The sequence below is a fragment of the Clarias gariepinus genome, chromosome 6 (assembly GCF_024256425.1).
Source record: "Clarias gariepinus isolate MV-2021 ecotype Netherlands chromosome 6, CGAR_prim_01v2, whole genome shotgun sequence".
In the NCBI taxonomy this organism is placed as follows: domain Eukaryota; kingdom Metazoa; phylum Chordata; class Actinopteri; order Siluriformes; family Clariidae; genus Clarias; species Clarias gariepinus.
This window is the reverse complement of record NC_071105.1, coordinates 9,796,254-9,818,510: the sequence shown is the minus strand read 5'-3', so window position 1 is coordinate 9,818,510 and position 22,257 is coordinate 9,796,254. Positions and strand designations below refer to the sequence as shown.

The window sequence follows — 22,257 nt, the reverse complement described above, 5'->3', positions numbered from 1 at the left end:
AATCAACCAGTTAGGAGGGTGTTCTGACTGTTCTTTCATGGTTTATATTAGGTTATTTCTGTTTATTCTGCTCTAATTGACCCCACGCAAAAAAGTGCTTCTGGGCCCTGGGAAAAGAGGGTAAGCTTTTAAGTAAAAATGTTACCATGGATACACATCCAAATCATAACAACAGTACAAGCAACGTTTGTTTCTGACTTTGGCCAAGACGTGATACTGAAAAAGTAGGATAGTTTCTCCTGGAGCGTCATTCTTTCAAAAAATAAGAACACTTTTACTTATATTAGTGCAGAATTTTGTTAGGAATTTTTTTTTTTACTTACAAAATAAGTTTAAAATGAATGTTATATTGCACACAACAGTACAGCACTTTTATGTTTTATAAATGAATCATCTATAATCATTTCATCACATTAGTTTAGGTCAGATTTATAAACAAATCACCCATAATATTCAACCCATCTACATTAAAACCACCTAGGTTTTGGGTTCCCCTTGTGCCCCTGGAATTGCTCTAGCTGCTCAGTGTTTGGCTCTACAGGGCCTCTAGGGGTGTCTGGCACAGCGACACTGGCAATGAATGAGTGCCGTTGGGTTAAGGACTGGATCTTGGGAATTTATCATATATTGAAGCTGTGTAGCTGGAGTTCCTTTCTCTCATGGCCAGCTCTGATCCTGTCACCAGTTTGCTGTTATAGTTGGTGATCAGTGTTGCTCAGGTCACTGGTGGTGGTTATAATGTGATGTAAGTATGTGTCTTGCTGACTGAGGTCAATGTCTGTCGATGCTACTTTCAAAACCAAAAGTGAACTTGTTACACCAAGACTTACCTCTCCGTTTAGGAAGCAGTAAAGGACAGCAACCACGAAGCCCTGAGAAAAGACAGTTTTTCCATCAGCACTCCCAGAGGACTTTTATTTTTTTGGCTCTTATACTACAGTAACCTCTGATAATTACAATTGATTTTTATTTATAATTGAGCACGATTATCGTGATTGTTGACTGTTTTAGCTATGTTTAAAGCTCGGAGAATATTAGCTATTATTTGTTTTTTGTTTTTTTAAATAAACATATACTGTATAGGGCACAGGATTGTGCAGGATAGAGTGACACATATATATTTTTTCAGCACAAAAAAGGTAATATAATGAAATCATAGGAAGTTAATTTTTAAAAACATGACTGAGTGAAAAATTTGAAATCGAGTCTTAAAGGCAAAGAAATAGCACTAATACACACAATCATGTGTTTTTTATGGTTGTTTTTTTTTATATAGTTGTTTCTATCACCAAAAATTGTTCACTACAAAACTCTTTGCGTATTAAAGCAATAATATATTTTCGCCAATTGAAATTAGAACTGCTATATCAATATAATGTAATCCATGTTAAACACTCAGATTTAAACTTCTAACATTGCTGTGGTATAATACATTATATTCAACTAAATATTGAAATATATTGGAGTAAATATAATACATAGCATATTTTCCAGTACATCATAAAAAACCCATCAGTTTTTGAAACTCCACACCAACTAATATTGTGCTGAACAAACTTCAACTGAAAGCTACTTCAAATAGAGAATCCACATTAAGCAAATATTCCTGTGTAACCAAGCAAAGGCAAAAGAGGTAGTACCTGGAAAGAGCCAAGACCCAGCTCAAACACAAGCCGTTCTCTCTTACTGACATCCTCAGGAGTGAAAGCAAACACAGTGTAGTGGATACCAAAGAGAGGGATGAGCAGGAGAGTGGACCGAGCAAGGCGTCTGCCGGTTACACAGTACATCCATAATGTCAGCAAACTAACGCACAGGCATTATGCAAAGACACTCGAGATCAAAAGTGAGATAATCACATACAACATACACTTACAAGTAAATGCTGGATTCATTGCCTCCTATATCAGGAGACTGCAACTTCTGAACAAGGATAATAATGATCCCAATAAAGAGGATAAAGTTGATCTGAAATGTAAATATCCTAGGTAAATAAGGTGTATTGTTTTTCTTTAATAAAACAGAACTTATAACAATAAAAAAAAAAAACTTTCTATGAAACCCATATTTTTAAAGAGTGTACTCATAATTCTTTGTAAGCTGTTACTGATTTTCTGTAAGAATTGAAAGAAAACTAACAAGCGTTGTTTTTAATGTGTATAAGAAATGACCTGATATTCTCATAATCATAGAGTACTACAAGTGTCACTTTTAATCATAGTAAAGTACTATTTGCTAGCAAGTACAAAACATTTAAAATGGCATCAGTTATTGCGTCAAGTAAAGTGGGAATATCAAATTATTCTTCGGTACAGATAAGCTGCAAAAAAGTTAGAGGTTTTTGCGATTTTCTATAAATTTTAAATGCAACATGGAAAAATGTAACTATAGATCAATTACAAAAGTAGCAACGACACACATGTACAGTATGGCTTCAACTCAACCCAAGAGGGACAGAAACCTAGTCTGCTGTATGTATGTCATTACACCATTTAACATTATACATAACACATAATGAGTTATAAATAGCTATAATTAAATATGAGGGGCACTGAAATCAAAACAGGACTTGTTGTGAAATTTGGTGAATAAAAGCATAAAACTTGACATTTACAAAAAACTTCAAGCACAGTACTGTGATCAGACTCTTAGCCGCAGGAAACATTTTAAAGAAGGCTGTAGAACTGTGAATAACAAGCGCAGCCGAGGTACCTTGGAGTCCACTGCACTTATTCCTGTGAATGGTCAGTGAGTGGAACCTCTGATACTTAAAAATTCATGGATAACTTGCCGCTAACTTGCAGAAGAGGCTGTGGGAACTGTACACATCATGCCTTTGACGTTTTAAGAAGACTTTCTACTTTAGTGGTATGGAAGCACTATTGAAACGCTGAGATAAGTGCATTGGTGTAGCTGGAATTATATAAAGGTAGTTTTTACTCTCACAACTGTGTTCTGTTATTCTGCACAATCAAAAGTTCCGAGTTAACTTGAACGCCCCTCACAAATAAAAATAATGATGCCATAATTCATACTAATATGTTCAAACCGAAATAATGTGTTTTTCTTGTCTGGAACTAAATGACTATAATACAATGCTTATAATGTGTTTATAATTGTTAATAACTATAATATTTGCATTCTAATAATGCACAGAGCATTATCAAGTAACATGATAATCGACACACTAATAGCACAGCATTAGCATTAGCATCCAAATAAATGACTATCAACCTAGTTAGAACAGCATGAAATAAACACTCGAATTATGTTTTATGAATATTTGCTCCATAAAAGTGCAACAAAAAATCAATAGTGTTTTTATTACATACCATAATGGAAGCCAGCACAGGTCCCTTTATCACCCACCAGATGGCAGAATTGTTATTTATGTCCCAACATCTAAACCATTTATTCACAAAAACCATCATTATTTATTTTTATTTATCTTGAGCAGTAAAATGTTTATATTGTTAAGCATTATGTCATATATCTCACCCAGTGTTATCAAAATGAACCCGAAGCATCGCCCAGACTGTCACACACACTGTTGGGGTCCCTGGTTCAAAGATTATACTGAATAAGTCACAAATATTTTAATTATTGAATAATCCTATGCTGTGGTCGTCTTTTAGCTCACCCCAGCCGATGATGGTGTACCAGTAGAAGTATCTTCTCTCTGGAAAGAAGGTCTCCACCAGCAGGGTAAAGAGGTACAGTCCCTCAATGAACAGCCAAAAGTAGTTTGACAAAACGCAGTAGTGAAAAAACACCATTACTGCCTTACATTCAACCTGCAACAGAAAAAAAAACACATTTTCAAATATTTTTCATTATATCACCAAAGCAACAAACTGCATGCATCTGTGTTTGACATTGTGTTTTGATTTCTTAAACTTTTGCTATCACTATTATTGTTTGTTTTTACACTAATAGAATATGTACTGTATAATCATTTAAGGTGAATACAAATTCAGAACAGGTGGCACGGTGGCGTAGTGGTTAGCACTGTCGCCTTGCACCTCCAAGACCCACTGGGTTCCCACCTCTGGTCAGTGTGCATGGAGTTTGCATGTTCTCCTCATGCTTGGTGGGTTTCCTCTGGGAACTCTGGTTTCCTTCCACAGAGTCCAAAGACAGGCAGGTTAGGCTAATCGGCATTCCCGATTCGGTGTGTGTGTGTGTGTGTGTGTGTGTGTGCTCTGTGATGGACTGGCACCCCATCCAGGGTGTACCTCGCCTCATGCCCTAAGTGCCCTGGGATAGGCTCCAGGCCCCCCATGACTATAAATACAGTATAGATGATAAGTGAGAATTTCGAAACTGAGAATGATTTTTGTTTTTGTTTTTATTTTACATTAACTGAATTTACAAGCAACAACCACAATGCCTGCCTTCATAATCATGATCATATTCTTCCCAATTAAAACTAAATCCCAAATCAGCAGTGATCTAATCCTTAAATAACTGCATATTGTTTGCTTTGTTTTATGGATCCCAGTGGTGTATTTCACTTTTTATCCAACATATTAAAAAAGCCAGTGAATAAAGGTGTGTGTGTGTGTGTGTGTGTGTGTGTGTGTGTGTGTGTGTGTGTGTGGCTCACAGTATGTGTAAAACAGTGGCTGCTGTCTTCCTCAGCATACAGAACTCCATCTTTAATGAAAACTGAAATGGCTCTCAGAATAAAAGACACAAAGAGATTCATGTGGATGAAGTTCCTGGTACAGTGAAGCTTCCTGTGTGGAAAAATAACAAGTCACAAGTGCCGAGAATGTTAAACTAAATTTATCCACCGCCAACATTACAGATTCAGCGTGTCTTTCGTTTGACTCGTTTGATCTGTGTTGTTGTGAATGACAATAGATGTTTAGCTGCTTCATTGGGACATGTGCTGCTGTGATTATGACAAATAGTCTAAACCATGGTAGTAAAGGTTTTTCTCATTACACATCTGAGCAGTTGAGGGTTAAGGGCCTTGCTCAAGGGCCCAACAGTGGCAACCTGTGGGGTTTGAACCTGGGATCTTCCGAACCGTTGTCCAATGCCTTAACCACTGAGCTACCCCCGGCCCTGGTTTGTAGTAATACTATAGTAGTAACAGTAGTAACAGTAGTAGTGTTAATTGGTGTTAATACTAAACATAGTATCTTTTTTCATCTTGTGGGTGCTTTTCTGATCTCTCACCTGAACCAGCAGAGGATCACCATGGCAGTGGTGAGAGACACCAGAGACGTACTGTAGCCCACTGTGTACAGAGCTTTTACAGACACATAGTACTTGTCCTAAAGGGAAGACACAATAATAAGTGTGTACATTTGAAATCTGCAGTATTACATGCATTATATATAAAACAGGGTATTTTTAATAGAAGTGGGGCTCATTTATCATAGTAAATAGAAGAGAATGGTTTAAATGTAAAGTTGGCTAATTTTAATTGTTGAGTTATTTGGGGTAAATAATTTACACATACTGAGGGCCGTTCAAGTCAAACTGAGACTTGTAAAATTTCTGTGAATGAAGGCACAAAACTGCCTGTACAAAAGAGTTCAAGCACAGTAACGTATGAGACCCTTATCTGCAGTAAAACATTTAAATACGGTGGAACCTCGGATTAGGAGCACAATTTGTTCCGGAAGCCAGTTTGTATTTCAAAACACTCGTAAATCAAAGTGAATTTTTTACCATAAGAAATAACGGAAATTATATTATTTGTTCCACAGCCAAAAAAAATACAGACATAAAAATAATTAATACAAAATATAAAGTAAAAATAAAACAAATTAACCTGCACTTTAGTAAAAACAAATCCCGACAGATAAGAGTTTCTGTTTATGTGTGTGTGTGTGTGTGTGTGTGGTGTGTGTGTGTGTGAAGCTAAAGGAATCAGCCCCTCCCCCTTCTCGTCTTACACAGTAACACTTCTTCCTCTCTTATTTAAGTTTCACACACACAAACACACACACACACACACACTTTCTCGCATGAGCACACGCTATTGGAATTAAATTGGAATTGTAAAGTAAAGTAAAAAAAATAATAATAAATTACCTGCACTGTACCTTTGAAAAAAATCGCGAAGGAGCAGTGTTTTTGTGTAGAGCAAAGTGTGTGTGTGTGTGTGTGTGTGTGTGTGCGTGTTTGTGAAGACGAGGTGATGATGGTGTGTGTGAGGGGCACAGTGTCAAATTACGCGCGCGCACACATAATGGCATGCTGACCCAGAGAGAGAGAGAAAAGGGATCTTTAACCTCTCTAATCAGACTTTCTTTTGCGCACACACAGTACACACACGCATAAAAAAACACAAAATAAAAGATGTTTTACACGCACATACGTGGTCACAGTGTTATAGTAAACAGTACACGCGTGCATGGAGGTTGATAACACCAGTAAGAGACGCACACTAAGACCCAGCAGGGGAGACGATTACCCACAATTCCGCAGCGCAAGAGAGAGAAAAACCATTGGCTCAGTTGTGATCACGTGACGCTCGGCATCGAAAAAAAGAAGCACACGCGTGATACATGATACTCGGTACTCGTAAACCAAGACTTGATCATTTTTAAGTCAAATTTTCTTAAAAATCTTTGCTCATCTTGCGGAACGCTCACAAACCGCGTTACTCGCAATCCGAGGTTCCAAAGCTGTGGAAACATTACGCACAATTATTTACAAATACCACATGCACATTAGAGTAGGTACAGTGTTACAGTGTTACAGAGGATTGACTGCATCAGAGAATGGGAGTGATTGTTTCAGTCCTGACAAGCCATTTCTACATGGGTGAGTTCCTGGGAGGCCAGCATTTCGGACACGAAGTTGGCAGTCTGATCATGGCTCTGGCATAGTGACAAAACACAAGCACCAGTGAAACGCTGGGAGAAGTGCATTAGTGTAGCAGGGGATTTTATAGAGAAACAAATAAAGTTTTACTCTCAGAACTGTGTTCTGTTATTCTGCACGATTGAAAAAGTCCCTGTTTGACTTGAACGCCTCTCTAAAATATATTTGAAGTAAATTTTGGGGGAAACCACTTATATATTCACTTGTGAGGAATTTTTTCTTGACTGAAGGTATAAAAAGGATTAAGACTTAAAAGAGCTATTTGAAAGCCAGTAGTGGTGACATGAAGCAGGCAGTCCAATCATGGCTAAGTAAACTTTCTACCTTGTTGGAGACAGAATCCATGGACTAGTGAAAAACTGGGAGAAGTGCATTCATGTAGCAGAGGACTATACAGAGAAATAAAGGTAGCTTTTTTTACTTTCATAACCATGTTGTTATTCTGCACAACTAAAAGTCCTGGTTTGACTTGAACGCCTACTTGTACAAGTGTTTTGTAGAACACAAGGAGCATGGTGCTGAACATAAGACAAGACATTTGCTTTACACAGAATGTATGTTGCTGATGAGCCAACTAATAATATCTCATTGTTTGCATCAGTTACAATCACTTAATGCAGTTGATTTTATAATATTCTATGTTTTAACAAAGTGCAGCAGAAAGCGTGAATCTGATACAGTTAACAGTGAGAAAGTGTGCATTTGTTTTGTCTAAATCAGTCAGTAGCTCCAGGTGTACTGGGAATGATAGGTTAATATTAATGCACTCATTCTTATGCAGTATAGTTTCTATAGTAACAGTTCATACACATGGACCTGTACAGTGATGCTCAACATAATTTCAAATGAATAATGAACAGATTTTAAAATGATAAGTTGGGGACACTTGTGCATTCACATGCATGCTTGAAACATAACAATCCCCTACGCATGTTATATACAGTAAGGCTTACCAGAATACTAGTTCTGTTGTCATCAAAGCAGACATCAAAATAATGAGGGAACATATCTGACCAGCCATACTCAGTACAGTTACGGCTCACCTTTTCAAACTCTAGAACACATAACAGACTTAATAGTTAACATGTCAAACAAATGTTCGTCGCTTTCAAAGATCAACTGGTCATTTTGGCAGACTGAAGTCATTAACAGCTGTCACATACCATCATATTCTTCATTCATGACCTCAAAGAGTTCAGGGCAGGGCATCCACACAACTTCACCTAATCTTGCTGGCTGCCAGCATGTCAGATTGTCCCACATCCAGCTACACACTGGAGGTGAAAGAAACACACTCATCACTTCTAAATATAGACAGACAAACAGAAAAGTGTGAATTGTGACACTGAGCCGGATAAAAAATGAAAGAGGGGATGTATGACTTTAAATCAGAAACAAATCAAGTATCATGTTATAGGTTTTTGGGGCAAAATTAGAAACACATCTAGTGAATATTGTTTCTCCAGATGGAAACGGTTTGGTTGCTGAGACGAATTCATAGAATCCTGGATGTTTAGATGAAGTCATTTTTCGAATAAAGTGATCAGTGTGTGTGATCTTTCTTAATTAATTAATTAATTAATTAATTAATTAATTAATTAATTAATGTTTGCTTATAAGTAACAGTAAACAGAAAAGCAGGACCACATTCCATAAAGGACTTTAAAAAAAAGCCAAAAAACATATAACCAGTAATGATTATATCTATGTGACAGATTGTCTTTATTTTAAAGAAGACATGCGGATAAGTGACAGAAATAGTTCTCCATCTGCAGGCAATCTTTCTGCATTTAATACATATTAAGGCTATATTTGTGACAGGGCATTTTAATATTCAAAGCTTTTAAAATGTCTATCAAGTATCAAATATACTCAAATATACTGTGATGCTTATTTCATCTCTGTCATCCCCCTAGAGATCTTTTTGAGTTTTGCACCACAGAGGAATACATGGGGAAAAGGTGCCTCAATTTCAATTCACACCAATAAGTGACCAATCCCCCGTCGGCATCGCTCCAATCCATCGAGCATCACAACGAGCTCCTGTCACAATTACTTTGCTGCTTGCAAAGCTTTCAGTCAATTAGAGCGACCGCAAAAAAGTTTTCAACCATCTCAAGGTTCATCGATCGCTTTTTATATACAGAGGAGTGAGTTATCATCATCATCATCTTCCCACCAATAACTAACGATAACGATACTATACTAAACAACTCAAATCTGTAGTAAAAGTGCAACAGAAAAAAGGAAAAGCAAACAGAGGAAACTGAAAGAATTCAATAATTTAAAAAGACAGCAGTTCTTCTTTTCAAACATAGATACACAGACAGTGTTTTGTATAACTCATACAGAACAGCTGCAGTCAAAACCTTCGAGTCTGCTGCTTTAGTGTTATTAGATCTCTTTGTCAGATGTTGCTATGGTGTACTGAAGTATAATTTCAAGCATCTCATAAGTGTCAAAGGCTTTTATTGACAACTACATTAAGTTTATGCAAACTCGCTGGCTCGCTGTCAATCAACTTCTGGGCCACATTCTGACTGATGGCAGCCTGTTTTTGCATAATCAGTGAAATGAATTAGTGGGGTTTTGGTTGTCCAACCATCTTTTGAGCATTGAGCACAAGTTCTTAATGGGATCACGGTCTGGGGAGGTTCCTGGCCATGGATCCAATATTTCAATGTTTTGTTCGTTAATATTTCCCTAAGTTATCACTTTTTGCCCTATAACAAGAAGCTCCAGCATGCTAGAAAAGGCATTGTTCTTCACCAAACAGTTCTTGGATAGTTGGGAGAAGTTGCTCTTAGAGGATGTTCTTGTACAGTACCATTCCTTATTCATGGTCGTGTTCTTAGGCAAAATTGTGAGTGAGTCCACTTCCTTAGCAGAAAAACAACCCCCACACATGAATGGTCTCAGGATGCTTTACTGAGCCAGACTTTCAAAAATTGAAAGTGGGGATGTATGACTTTAAATTAGAAAAAAATCAAGTGTCATGTTGTGATGACACAGGACTGAGGTTTGTGTTTACTAGAACACTAAATTTAAATCATTATTTTTGTCTTTGCATTGCGTTGCTCGGAATTAAAGGCGTCCGTATATGGATAATCAATTAGCTATATTATTCTCTCCTGCCTCTAGTTAAAGGCTATTGTAATGTTCATCTTGCATGGGTGAACATTGACTATAGACCTTTAGAATTTTTCTGTATTTTTTACTTTCCCTTTCTTTCCTTTTACCCATACAAAGCAACAATGAATTACTGTATGAGCAGAAGCTAATTATGGTTTACTATTCAAAATTACTATCTGTTTATGAGAAAATGATCAATGACAGTGAGCAGAGTTACTATGACAAAAGCACATGTGCCAACATTATTCCTCTTATAACAGCCATTTGTGAATTATTACATCTGTATTTAATACAAATGTTTTGTTATTTTATAATGTTAGAAAAGTCAACAAGTTTTTCCTATTATAACTTTATTTTTTGGGACTTCTTTTACTTTCCAATTTATAATAGAGGTTGCCACAATAAATCATTTGGTCATTGTTGCAACCCTCCCATTTTCTAACCGGGCTTATTTGGAACCAGTACTGTATTCAGGGGCTGGGTTGTACAGTATGGGTCTTGCTCAAGGATGCAATAGTGACAAAAGCTTCTTCAATCAGCAACACAGAGCATAAGTTCCATTTATTGGTGGTTAAAGAGTTTGTAGAAATAGCTACTGTATGCGGCTAAAACTAAAAATAAGCTGATCAGCTTTTCAATGAAAATGAAAATTGTAAGGTTGAGTTTTTTATGCCTAGTTTACACTAAGTTATACTTCTTTAGTTAGCCAAATACACTTCCATTTCGGTAATGGGAGAGTGAAGCAAAAATAAGAAATAGAAAAAGTAGATCATATAAAGATTTTTCTTAAAACGACTCCAGTGCATTAAATTCACTTATATCACTTTAGCGCTGTTATTTCAGCAGTACAACTGTTACATTGAGCGAGTAGCTTATTAGTGGATTATTTTAAAGAAGATTAATAAATTCAGCACATAAATGTTTATAACATCGCTTTTACTCAACATTTTCATTTCATCTATGGTGCAGGCTAAACTTCAGGCAGACAGATTCTTCTTAAGTTTCATTAAATTTTGTCCAGTGGTCAATTTAGGACGCGCCCACAGTTTGGTACATGCGCAGTACGCCATCATATTATATGATACATATTATATATATAATTTATAGCCTGAACGATACGAGCTACAAATTAGAGCTCTATAATTAGAGCTTCTGTTATGAAAATTAATCAAGACCCTCTGACCAGTCCGAACCAAAAATTTCAACAGTGCTGTGGTGTAAATCTCAGTTCATATACTGACCAACAGCATTATTAGAAGAATCTATTTAGCAGCACATATCTAACATTTGCCTCATGATGTACATAAAGGAGTGTCTTGCAGGTATCAGGCATCAGGTAGTTTATCCTCTGTATATGGATAAACATAAATTTTACTCACCATTACGTTCTGCACTTCCAATTTACATCACGCACTATCCATCACACAAACCATAAAATGTCAGGTCTTTAAATGATGCATATTTTTCCGTAACATCGCCTTGGCATCTCTTCCCTAATGCAGTTTCAACACCTACATGTACTTACATATGCTCGTACAGTTTATGAAAGAGCATACAGTATGTTAGTGCATGTAGGAGTTAAAGTTAGTAATATGTTTATGCATTGCTTTAAACTAATAACAGTAATAATTTATTTCTAGGGCAGCTGAATTTCCCATTTACACATTTACATCTCTCAAACCTTCAGCAGACATCCATTCAGATAGAAAGCGTAACTGAGAAAGAGCGACATGTCAATCAACAACTGTCTTATCAGGTTTTCTGATTCAACATGAAGTCAATATCTCGTCGGCCACTCAGTGCCTGTGAATGACACCATATCAGTTCCTTTCCACTGTATGGGAAACAATTTATTTGTATTAATTTTTTATTGCTGATCACATGTCGTCACAGGAAGGAGCCAGTATTTATACAAACAGGAATGTACAGCAGGCACCGAGAAGCCAACAGAAAGTGAAATGTAATTGGCATTTGTCTCATAATGGGCTGTGCCTGTAAACCATCATACGGTATTAGTACAGAGTTTATCTTTCATCTATTATACGCCATCAATAAAACACTTTTAATGGCAATATATTCAGGAAACCAATTTATGAATTAAAAAATAACAGAAAAGAAAAAGAAAAACCGGACAGTTTGTATGGCAGTTAAATTCTACAGAGATGTACATGTACAAGCGTTAGAGTGACTTGCGATTCCTGGAAGCCAGATGAGCATTTAGTCAGTCCCAAATGGTATTAACTCTAATTTTGCAAATCCTGTCTTCTCTCTACAAAGCTTTGTTAATTACACAAGACACAAATGTGTGGCTAGCAACAAAGGGTAATTGTGCATCTTTGCAATGGAGCCTCTCATAGACATCAGATAAGTCTATTATCATGTTCTGAAGTAAATACACACGAATTTGCAATATTTTCCTTTCTGTGGAAAAACAAGGAAATACCAGGTTTTCTCTACTTTCAGAGGGCTATAGCAACGAGCTCTTTTATTACCAGCAAGACATGATGGGGGCCAGGAGCCTATTGTCTGAGCTGGGGTACAACCTTGACAGGGTAAAAAACCTATCGCAGGGCACACACACACACACACACACACTATGGGCAATCTGGGGACGCCACTTAACCTTATCTGCATGTCTTTGGGCTGTGGGAGAAAATGCAAGATTTTGGACTATGGGTGGAAACCAGAGGGGAAACCCACCAAGCACGGGGAGAACTCGACAGACACAGACCCGAGGCAGGAATCTAACCCATGCCCCTAGAGGTGCGAGGCCACAGTGCTAAAAACTATGCCACCGTGCCACCTACATACAGCTAGTCAGACCTATTTGTTATGACACACTGCATATTCGGTTACCCTGCATTACCTACTGTGGTACATACATCTCATTCTTTTTTGGTGGCTTTGCTTTTTATTTGCTTAACTCAAAACACACATGCTTCCTATACAATTCCCTTTTCAGATTAATAAAGTTTAATCAAACAATCTATCAATCAATCAATCAATTAATTAATCAATCAATCTGTCAATCAATCAACCAATTAATCAATCTATCTATACAAGTCTCTATCAAAGTTTGGATTCACTTGCAAATTTCTTTGTTTTAGTTTAGTGATTACACATATGGAATTATCTAATTAAGTAACAACATACATACTTTGCTGTAATTGTTGACCATTCCTCCTGACAGAACTGGTGTAACTGAGTCAGACTTTTTTGCCCAGACACACATGTCATGGTTTTGCCAGTCAAGTCTTTTACTTTGTTATCTTTAAGCCATTATTTTATAGCTTTGGAGTAATGTACAGTATAATGTCATTGACCTGCTGGACGGCTCTGCTGTGACCCGGCTGATGTCCTTAGGTATTGCTTTAGTTTGTCTACATAAGCCTCCATCCTCATGGTAACATTTCTTTTTTTTTAAAGTGGAATAGTCCCTTTTCAAGCAAAACTCTCTCACAGTATGATGCTGGCAGTTCACAGTTGTCATGGTGTGTTATTCAGATTAATAGCCTCACCCTTCTTCCTCCATACACAGCACTGATCATTATGTCTATTTCAGTGCTTCTACCTTGCGCAACAGCCTTTCAAGCCATACACTAATTGTATTTGTGGAAACCCAAAAATTTGTTTCATTTGATTTTACTGTAGAGATCTTTTGCTTAAGAATTAGGGAATAAACTAAGCAGAGAAGAACAGACAGAAAAATGTTTGTTGTAGCACCAATGAACAACCTCCCAGCTGGTGGAGTGGAAAAATGTTTGACTCATGATCAAAAGATTACATATACTATTTGGAGACTGATAGTGCTGAGCAAGGTCTTACTCTCTGTTTTGAAACCTTTAATCTCAGAAAAATCTCTGCAGAGAAAAAAATGTATATGCAAATGAAACAAGCGAGATTTACTAAAGTTATGGCTGCACAGTTAATTGAATGACACTATTACACATCCCAAGCCTCAACTACTACTACTACTAGTACTACTAAATTCATATCAAGAAATCAAACACTAAAGCAACACTCTTTAAATTACAATCATCAATCCTCTTGGAGAGACATACTGTAGATGTTCAGATATACCTCCATGGACAATTACACACAAACACACACTACGTACCATTTTCAGGGTCACTAACAGGGTCATCCAAGGCCATCCGCTCCATACATTTTTCTTTTTCGAGTTGCATAACACAGTCTGGGTGCATGCTTAGGATCTGCAAAACACAACTGCACTTAGATTTGGAACATTTACAAAGTTTTCACTTAATTTATATTGAAACCTACAGTATGGCTACGGTACGTAAAAGTTCAACATGACGTCAGGAAAAACTTCCAACACATTATTCGGTGTTTGTCCTTTTACTCTCTGGGTCCTTGGCTGAGGAATGGGCACTGATTGGCTCACATTTCACTTTCACACACAGGTGAGATTAAAATCTTATAAGTCATCATAATGGCAAAGGTAGGATTTATTTAAAGAGATAAAGCCTAACATAACCTAACCTCAAAAGGAGAGAAAAATACATATGCACATCTTATCGGATCAGCGTCCATGTAAACAGCGAAGTTGGAATCTTTAAGTTGTTAATTATTTCCATCAGAAATATTTTCCATGTAAAAACCATACCTCAACAATTTTAGCAGTGCACTTTACCTTGGTGAAAGAGACCACTACCATTAAGCAATACTGCTGCAATGACGGTGTGTAGTTCAACAGTTAGACAGCAAAATGCCATTTTTCAACTTTTACTTATTTAGGAAAATGATTTTCTTTGGGCAGACGAGGTCGTCTATAACCAAAACCGTTTTTTTTTTTTTAAACCTGCTATATATTTTTAAACTAGAAGCAATGACTTAATAAAAGTGTTATATTTCTAAAAATAAAAATTTTACTCCTGTCATCTTAATTATTCTATTACGTACAAACATTCCTGTTCCTAAAAAAAGTTTTTCTAATGTAAAGTCTGTCTCTTTAGGACCCACTGCTGTTTCTAAGCCTTTCTTGGGGGTTTTCTTACATCTCCTGCCATGTAAGTAAACAAAGGCACACATTTTAATTGATTAACTAAACAGATAATTTGATGTACTGTTAAGGGCATATTCTTTTACTTTATTGGCACGTCAGTAAGCCTGCATAAGAACCAAGTTAAAAAAAAAGTTTATTTAGAATGTGGACTAGTATTACAGTTACAATGTAGGATTTTTATTCAGTGTGCTGTGTTAGTGGTGAGACTTTTTGCTGCTTGTTTGCTTGTAGTGGATGGCAGAAATTAGGAATTCTGTGAAACTTTATGTAATTTATTAAACTTATTTATTAAACAACGTTACTGCTGTAGCTGAGATTCAACAACCTTGAGATCAACAGGTTCCGAAACAGGATCCCGGCAGACAAGAACAGAAACCTGAAGCTACACTGGGCACCTGCTCACCTACAGTATACTAAACAATTTAATATTCCTGTTCCAGTGCACCAGAGATCACATAGTTCTCTCATTTTAATTTTGACTTATTGTTAATATTGGACACTTTATACAATAAGACAATATTACAGACCTGTTTTTAGATTGTAATAATACAACAGTACATACCAATACGATACGTATTTATATATACTGCTTGTCAAGTGCAATATCTGATACCTGTATAATATGTGCAATACCTTTTCCCTTTTTCCCTCCCATGTGCAATATCGGTATTTTAAATTTATGTTTAGTGTGCAATACGGTACTTACTGTTTTAGAGCTCTTTTTATTGTATTGTATTGTATTGTATTTTTTAATTTTATTTTATCTATAATTTTCTCCCTATTTATTACTCTTTTCTTTCCTCCCAGATAACATCCGTGAGCAACTGTAACCAAGAATAAGCCATTTCCCTCTGGGATTAATAAAGTTCTTTGAAACTTTTATACAGTAGGTTTAATGTAAAACTTTAATTAGATTTAATATTATTTATTTGGATGCAATCTACTATGGTGTTTAATTAACACTAGATGTAGTAAAAGGTGCGGCGCTATAGCACGAATTACAGTAAAAGTGAAGCTTATTAATATAAATATTAATTGTAGATATTATTCAAATGAGATGATTTGTTCTATAAATAAGTTTGATATCTATTGTATAATATAGTATAAGCATACTGGCTTTGCACTTTCTATATGTTTCATTTATTCACCTTGGGTAACATAATTATCCTGGCCAAGGGTGCATTTCCATCTGGAGCTTTTTCCAGGATTATGCCCTTGAGTATTTTGTATTGAAGTAGAAAGTGCACAGAGGAGGCACTGAGCAGAAATATATATGCAGCCATGTGCGAGAATAGTGTAACCTTGATTGCTTGGAGCACTCAGTCAAGCAGAACTGTGCTGGCTCCTGGTCAGTTTACATTTGGCCCATCAGTTCCAGCACTCACTGGATGCCAGGACCTTGTTTGGTGCCAATCTGTGTGTGACGTAAAATGTGCCCATGGACATTTGTTTCTCGGGATAGGAGCAGAAGGAGAACGAATGGGTTTTCATGTAAACAGTGAACGAGCTCTCCTCCTAGTGTTAAAGAGGATAGCTGGAGATCATTCTGTAGAGATCATGCTGAACGGGGCATATGCTGCCAGAAACAAAACATCTGAAGTGTATCATCAGGAGAGCTGTAATGGGTGAAATTGCTGAATATAAAATGCAAAATGTTTTGAAATCCTCAAGTATCTCTCTGTCTCTCTGACTATTATGATAAACCATCATCTCACTATTCTTTCCTGCTCTAGAGATATTTAGTCCCAATTTGCCAATAAAAATGTTGCTCTCTTTCATATTATCATTCTTATTTTTATTAAGTGTATAAAAGGCTTACCAGAGGAAGTAGAGTAAATGCCAAGCTCATGTACAAGCACTTTTTCACAAGGGCAGCCATTTTATTTAAAGATGATTATGTGAAATCTTCGACTGTTGAGCAGGAAAATGAGGAGGACGAACAGGTTAACAGGAATGATGCTGTGGTCCTTTACATCATCTTGAAATCTGAAATGTAAAGGAAAATAAATCAGCAATGTATATTTCCATTAATACTTTTAATATGGTATGTTGTATCTTATGTTATATACTGTAGATATGTTCATTCAAACGATTTAAGATACTATTTTACTTATACATTTTCTCATTAAATTATAGTCTTTACAATGCAAAACAGTTCGTGGGAGTGTTTAAGTGGCCTGCTGAACCAGATATAGACTTAAAAGCATGCCATTTAAAATATTTCTAAGCACTCAGAAAGGAATCTTCTTGCATTTATGAATATGATTTACAATCCTTACAATCCAGGTGTTAATGTGGTTTAAAATATTTACAGTAATTCTTTCAGGTTTGTTAAGGTTAGTTAATAAAGATGTAAACCTCAGGCTTCAACATGACATATCATGACTGTTCATAAAGCAAGAATGTAATATCCACCAATCATAACATAACATTATGACCGCCTGCCTAATATTGAATAGGTTCCCCCTTTTGCCACCATAACACTGATGTACTGTGTGTTCTGACACCTTTCCATCAAAACCAACATTACATATTTTATAAATTTGATTTACACTACTACACTTCGATGGTCTCCAGTTCACTTGTTTTCCTTCCTTAAATCACGTTGGTACTGTATGTCCTAACCACTGCAGACCAGGAACATCCCACAAGAGCTGCAGTTTTGGACTTCTCTGAGACCTAATCCTCTGGCCATCACAATCTGGTCCTTCTCAAAGTCACTCAAGTACTTAAGCTTGCCCGCTGTTTTTTTGCTTCCAACACATCGATTTCAAGAAAAAAAGGTTCCCTTGCTGCCTAATACTGTATATCCCACCCACTTTCAGCCAGCATTGTAATGAGATATTGAAAATGTAGCTACTGTGAGAATGCCTGAATTGTAATAGCCAGACAACTAAGTCAGAGCAAATCCAAAACTCCAGCTCTTGTGAGATGTTCCCAGGCAGCAGTGGTCAGGACACACCAAAAGTGATCCAAGGAAGGAAAACAAGTGAACTGGTAACGGGGTCATGGGCAGCCAAGGCTTACTGATGCACATGGGGAGTGTCATCGAGTGAATCATTTGTTATTTTTGCAATGAAATTACTATACAACGATCAATATTTAGTGTAAAGTATACTCTAGCGTCAGTCGTTCAATCCATGCCGGCTTGATTGCTTCCTGAAGATTTTCATATATAGAAAATTGCCCCAGACGTTCACAATTCCCTAGTTTTAGCAATTTATATGCAGAGGTGGAGACCCCGGCTTCAGAAAGTAAATGTCCTGCCACATATTTGTTCTGTACGTTAACTAAACCAGCTGATTCTAATTAGCACAAAAAGTCTAATTAGTGAAAACTAATTAGTGACATCACCTGGTTTGTGCACAGGGAGAACTATAATACATGGCACATGTTGCACACACACACACACACACACACACAAGAAAGAGAGAGAGATTGCACTAACCCAGCTTATACCAAGACGGCACAGTTTAACCACTTCAATATGAGCATGTCGAACTTCTGAAATCTGTCCCTAATCGTTTTTCTGTCCCTTTTTTTCTGTGGACTGAGGAACTGAGCGACAGAGCCCGAACCTGACTAGCCAGTCATTTTACCCTGATTTTTCTTCTTGAAGTAGTCCAGACTGGTTTTTATGGAGCTTTTCTGGGCATGCATGTCTTCTGTGGCACTAACTGTAATTACTTCCCCCTTCCCTTGGATGCTGAGTGCAAGTAAAGTTCCACTCCGTAACTCCCTGTCTCGTGCATTGCTATAAAACGTATCCAACTTAACGTTACAGCTTTAATTTTTGGTTGTATTAGCCGAAATTTAAAAACTCCAATTTTTCAAGCTAAGTCTTTTCAAGCTTGCCATGTTGCAACTCCTCTGCTTCATAGAATTTTGTTTGGTGAGAAACATATTAATTGTGACAGCACTGACATTAGACTCCTTCTATTAAATATAAGTAAACATCTGCTAGCAGAAAACTTCAACATATACATTACACAACTATATTGTTTTCAGTATACAGTAAATGTAAATGTTTTCTTAGTGTAATAACATGCTCTAAGTCTGCTTATTAATAGGTCTAGATCATGAGTGTCCACCATACAGGTACTTGAATCTGTATGCCTTAAATCAGACATTACTGTCCAAGCTGCTATTATTATTAATAATAATAATAATAATAATAATAATAATATAAATAAATAAATAAATAAATAAATAAATATATATATATATATATATATATATATATATATATAAGTTTGCGCTTGCCAACCTTCAACAGTGACATGACAGCTGCACAAAAACCAGGGGTTGTGAATCCTTCCATGCTCAGCTCCAGGTAGCCTTCCATGCGAGAACATTTTTCTACATCCCTGCCCTGCTGTGAACATCGCGCTGCCCCCTAGCCCTAATGAGAACATTGATCTGTTCCCCCCCGGAGTTTGGTTTGCATCCCATGAGACGCACCTTAGACATTGGTTATGGAACCGTCAGGAAAGCCCTGGGCTACACCTCCCTATTATACCAGTGAATTACCCATGACTAGCAACGTGAACGTTAACCGGTTTCCTGTTTCATGTCGTCTTCCATCTGTTATGGTTTTGCACATTAGCTCTTATCCCTAGTTAGTAATCACAGTTCATACCCTAGTTCCTGTTCCTGAGGATTTTTGCTTTGTGTTTGGGATCATTGTTAAAGAGAACCTGCACTTGCATTTGCCAAACCTTAATGTATTCCTGACATGCAGCTGGCATTCTAAAAGTTATTCAAATCCATGAATATGGATATTTATAAGTATTTAATTGTTAATACTCCCCTTCTTATGTACTATACACTGATCAGTCTTAACATAAACATCACCACCAGGTAAAATAAATAGCAATGATTATTAATTAGATACCAGTAAACTGATGACAGAAGCATGGATAGCCAAGGCCCACGCATGCCCATGGGGACCAAAGGCCAGCCTGTCTGGCTCGTCTGCCAGAAAAACCAATGCAGTACAAACCACTAAAAAAAGTCAATGCTGGCTACAATAGAAAGGCCCCAGAACACCAGTGCACCATAGTATGAGTTGCACCACAGTCTGGGCCTAGCAGTCAAAGTGCCAAAGTCTGTCAACCCGGCATCCAAACTCCAGAGATCCCAATCCAGTTGAGCATCCATAATATACACCAGGCAAACAAGTTTGATCCATGGACGCCCACCCCACAACCCACAGCACCCAACGGATCTGCCTATAAGGCCCCAATGCCAGACACCACAGCACACCCCTAAGAAGTCCCACAGAGTTCATGCCCCGAGGGGTTAGAGCTGTTGTGGTAGCACAAGGGGAACCTAAAACATATTTATGGCTGATCAGTGTATATTATATACTCTACAGTATATTATCCATTATAAGATTACGTCTTCAAAATATCATTATTGTACAGTATATTATTTCTTGCAGAAATCAAACCTTGGCTTTCCGGTATACTGTATGCTTGGTGTTTCTGAGCCAGTGGGCGTACCTACACTAAGAATGTTACGGAATCATCAGGCAGCGAAAACGGCAGGTGGTGGTGGGAGTGCTGGAAAGAGCTCCTAGCAGTCAAGCTAAACACTAAGCACTGGGATAATCTGGTATTTCTCTAGGAAAATCCACAACCTCCTTCCATAAATAGAACACCATTACCACTACAGATATTTCTTTTACTTACTCATTCCATCCAAACGTGACCAGATTTGAAGCTACATGTACTGTACAAAGGCTAGCTTCATGGTACTTGCTTGGTAACGCATAGCTATGCTGATGGAGCCCAGATGCCTGCACAGCGGTTGCTCGTGAATAATTACCGATTCAATCTCATTTTGCACAGACACCAGTCTCCTAGAAAAAGGGGGAGGATTTGGGGTTTTCAGTAAACAATAGTGAGGAAGTGATGGATAGATTCTGATGGAGACGGTGTGATGAGAGGAAAAAGATCGAGCAAAGCAGATAGACTTAGGGATGTAAGGAAGCAAAGGGATGAGAGAGATGCAGCAGCTGCAGCACGGCTCCTGGTGTAATTAGTGGGTGGAATGAAGCTGACTCACAAACTCCCCCAGCTATACTCCATACTGTTTATATGAGTGTGGGTGTGTGTTCTGTATGCATGCATGAATGTAGCCAAGTCTTCATCTTTTTCACTCTCATAAAAAGGCATACACTAATGTCCTTTCAGAATACTATTAAAGACCAAGACACTGGGAAAGCAAATATTTGCAGCTTCATGTACTGCAACACATTGTGAAGTGAGCTCTCAAGACCGGCATGATGGATTCCTCGGGTAATATTTTTATACAAGAGACTCATAGTCCTTCTATCCTTCTTGTATCGTAAATGTTATAGCTGTTACAGCTTTAATTTCTGATTATGTTAGCCAAAATTCGAAAACTCTATTTAAAAATGAATAAACATCACTGTGCTATCCTTTTTTATGTTTGCAACGGGGAAAAGGGCACAAGTCAGGTTACTCACTGGACAGGGTGCCAATCCAACGAGGCCGAAATCGAACCTGAACCTTGGAGAGAACCAAGGCGACAGTGCTAACCACTAAGCCACTCTGCCACCCAGGGGGAAAAAACAAGGCTGCACAAAATTTTCTCTTAGTGCCAAATGCAAGCTGTGAGAGTAATGGTTTCAGGGGACAACAACCAGTCTGAGAAATTCACTGGAGCCAATGGTTTGGATTTGTCATTTTACTATGTCAAATCTAATTTGCATAATTGTAAAAAAAAAAAAAAAAATCTCAATTCAAATGTTGTTTAGCATTCTGTCTCTGTCCCATGCCCCTGTCACCAGAAAACAAATAGTTGGCTGTCGCTTTGTCACTTTGCTAGAGTAAAGGCAGGATAAAGTGTGCTGGTTGAGTTTAGGATTAATTAAAGGATAAATAACAACTGTCCTACTGATCCGAACACATAATGTTCCTGAGGAGTATAGGAGCTCTGTATACACTGATCAGCCATATTATTATGACCACCTGCCTAATATTAAGTAGGTCCCCCCTTTTGCCAACATTAACTGTAATGCACTGTATGTTCTGACATCTTTCTATCTCAATCAGCATTAATATTTTCATCAATTTGATCTACACAAGCGCTTCTATTGAATCAGAGTACACGGGCCAAACTTCGCTCCCCATGAACATTAGTGAGCCTTGGCCACCCATGACCCTGTCGCCAGTACATTGGTTTTCCTTCCTTGGATCACTTTTGGTATGTCATGACCATTTTAG

The 22,257-nt window shown here is 37.4% G+C and overlaps 1 protein-coding gene across 1 annotated transcript in view; it reads right to left on the bottom strand.

The window, feature by feature from the left end:
• adcyap1r1b (adenylate cyclase activating polypeptide 1b (pituitary) receptor type I) overlaps positions 1 to 22,257 on the bottom strand; it is a 33,667-nt gene that overhangs the window by 1,751 nt on the left and 9,659 nt on the right. The window contains exons 2-13 of the mRNA XM_053499293.1: positions 16,824 to 16,990; positions 14,096 to 14,192; positions 8,010 to 8,120; positions 7,800 to 7,900; positions 5,188 to 5,285; positions 4,607 to 4,739; positions 3,641 to 3,794; positions 3,499 to 3,559; positions 3,333 to 3,402; positions 1,877 to 1,968; positions 1,641 to 1,770; positions 831 to 872 (exon numbers count right to left, since the gene is read on the bottom strand). Of these exons, the coding sequence (XP_053355268.1) occupies positions 831 to 872; positions 1,641 to 1,770; positions 1,877 to 1,968; positions 3,333 to 3,402; positions 3,499 to 3,559; positions 3,641 to 3,794; positions 4,607 to 4,739; positions 5,188 to 5,285; positions 7,800 to 7,900; positions 8,010 to 8,120; positions 14,096 to 14,192; positions 16,824 to 16,883 (1,149 nt within the window). The 5' untranslated portion in view covers positions 16,884 to 16,990. The remainder of the gene's footprint in view (positions 1 to 830; positions 873 to 1,640; positions 1,771 to 1,876; positions 1,969 to 3,332; positions 3,403 to 3,498; positions 3,560 to 3,640; positions 3,795 to 4,606; positions 4,740 to 5,187; positions 5,286 to 7,799; positions 7,901 to 8,009; positions 8,121 to 14,095; positions 14,193 to 16,823; positions 16,991 to 22,257) is intronic.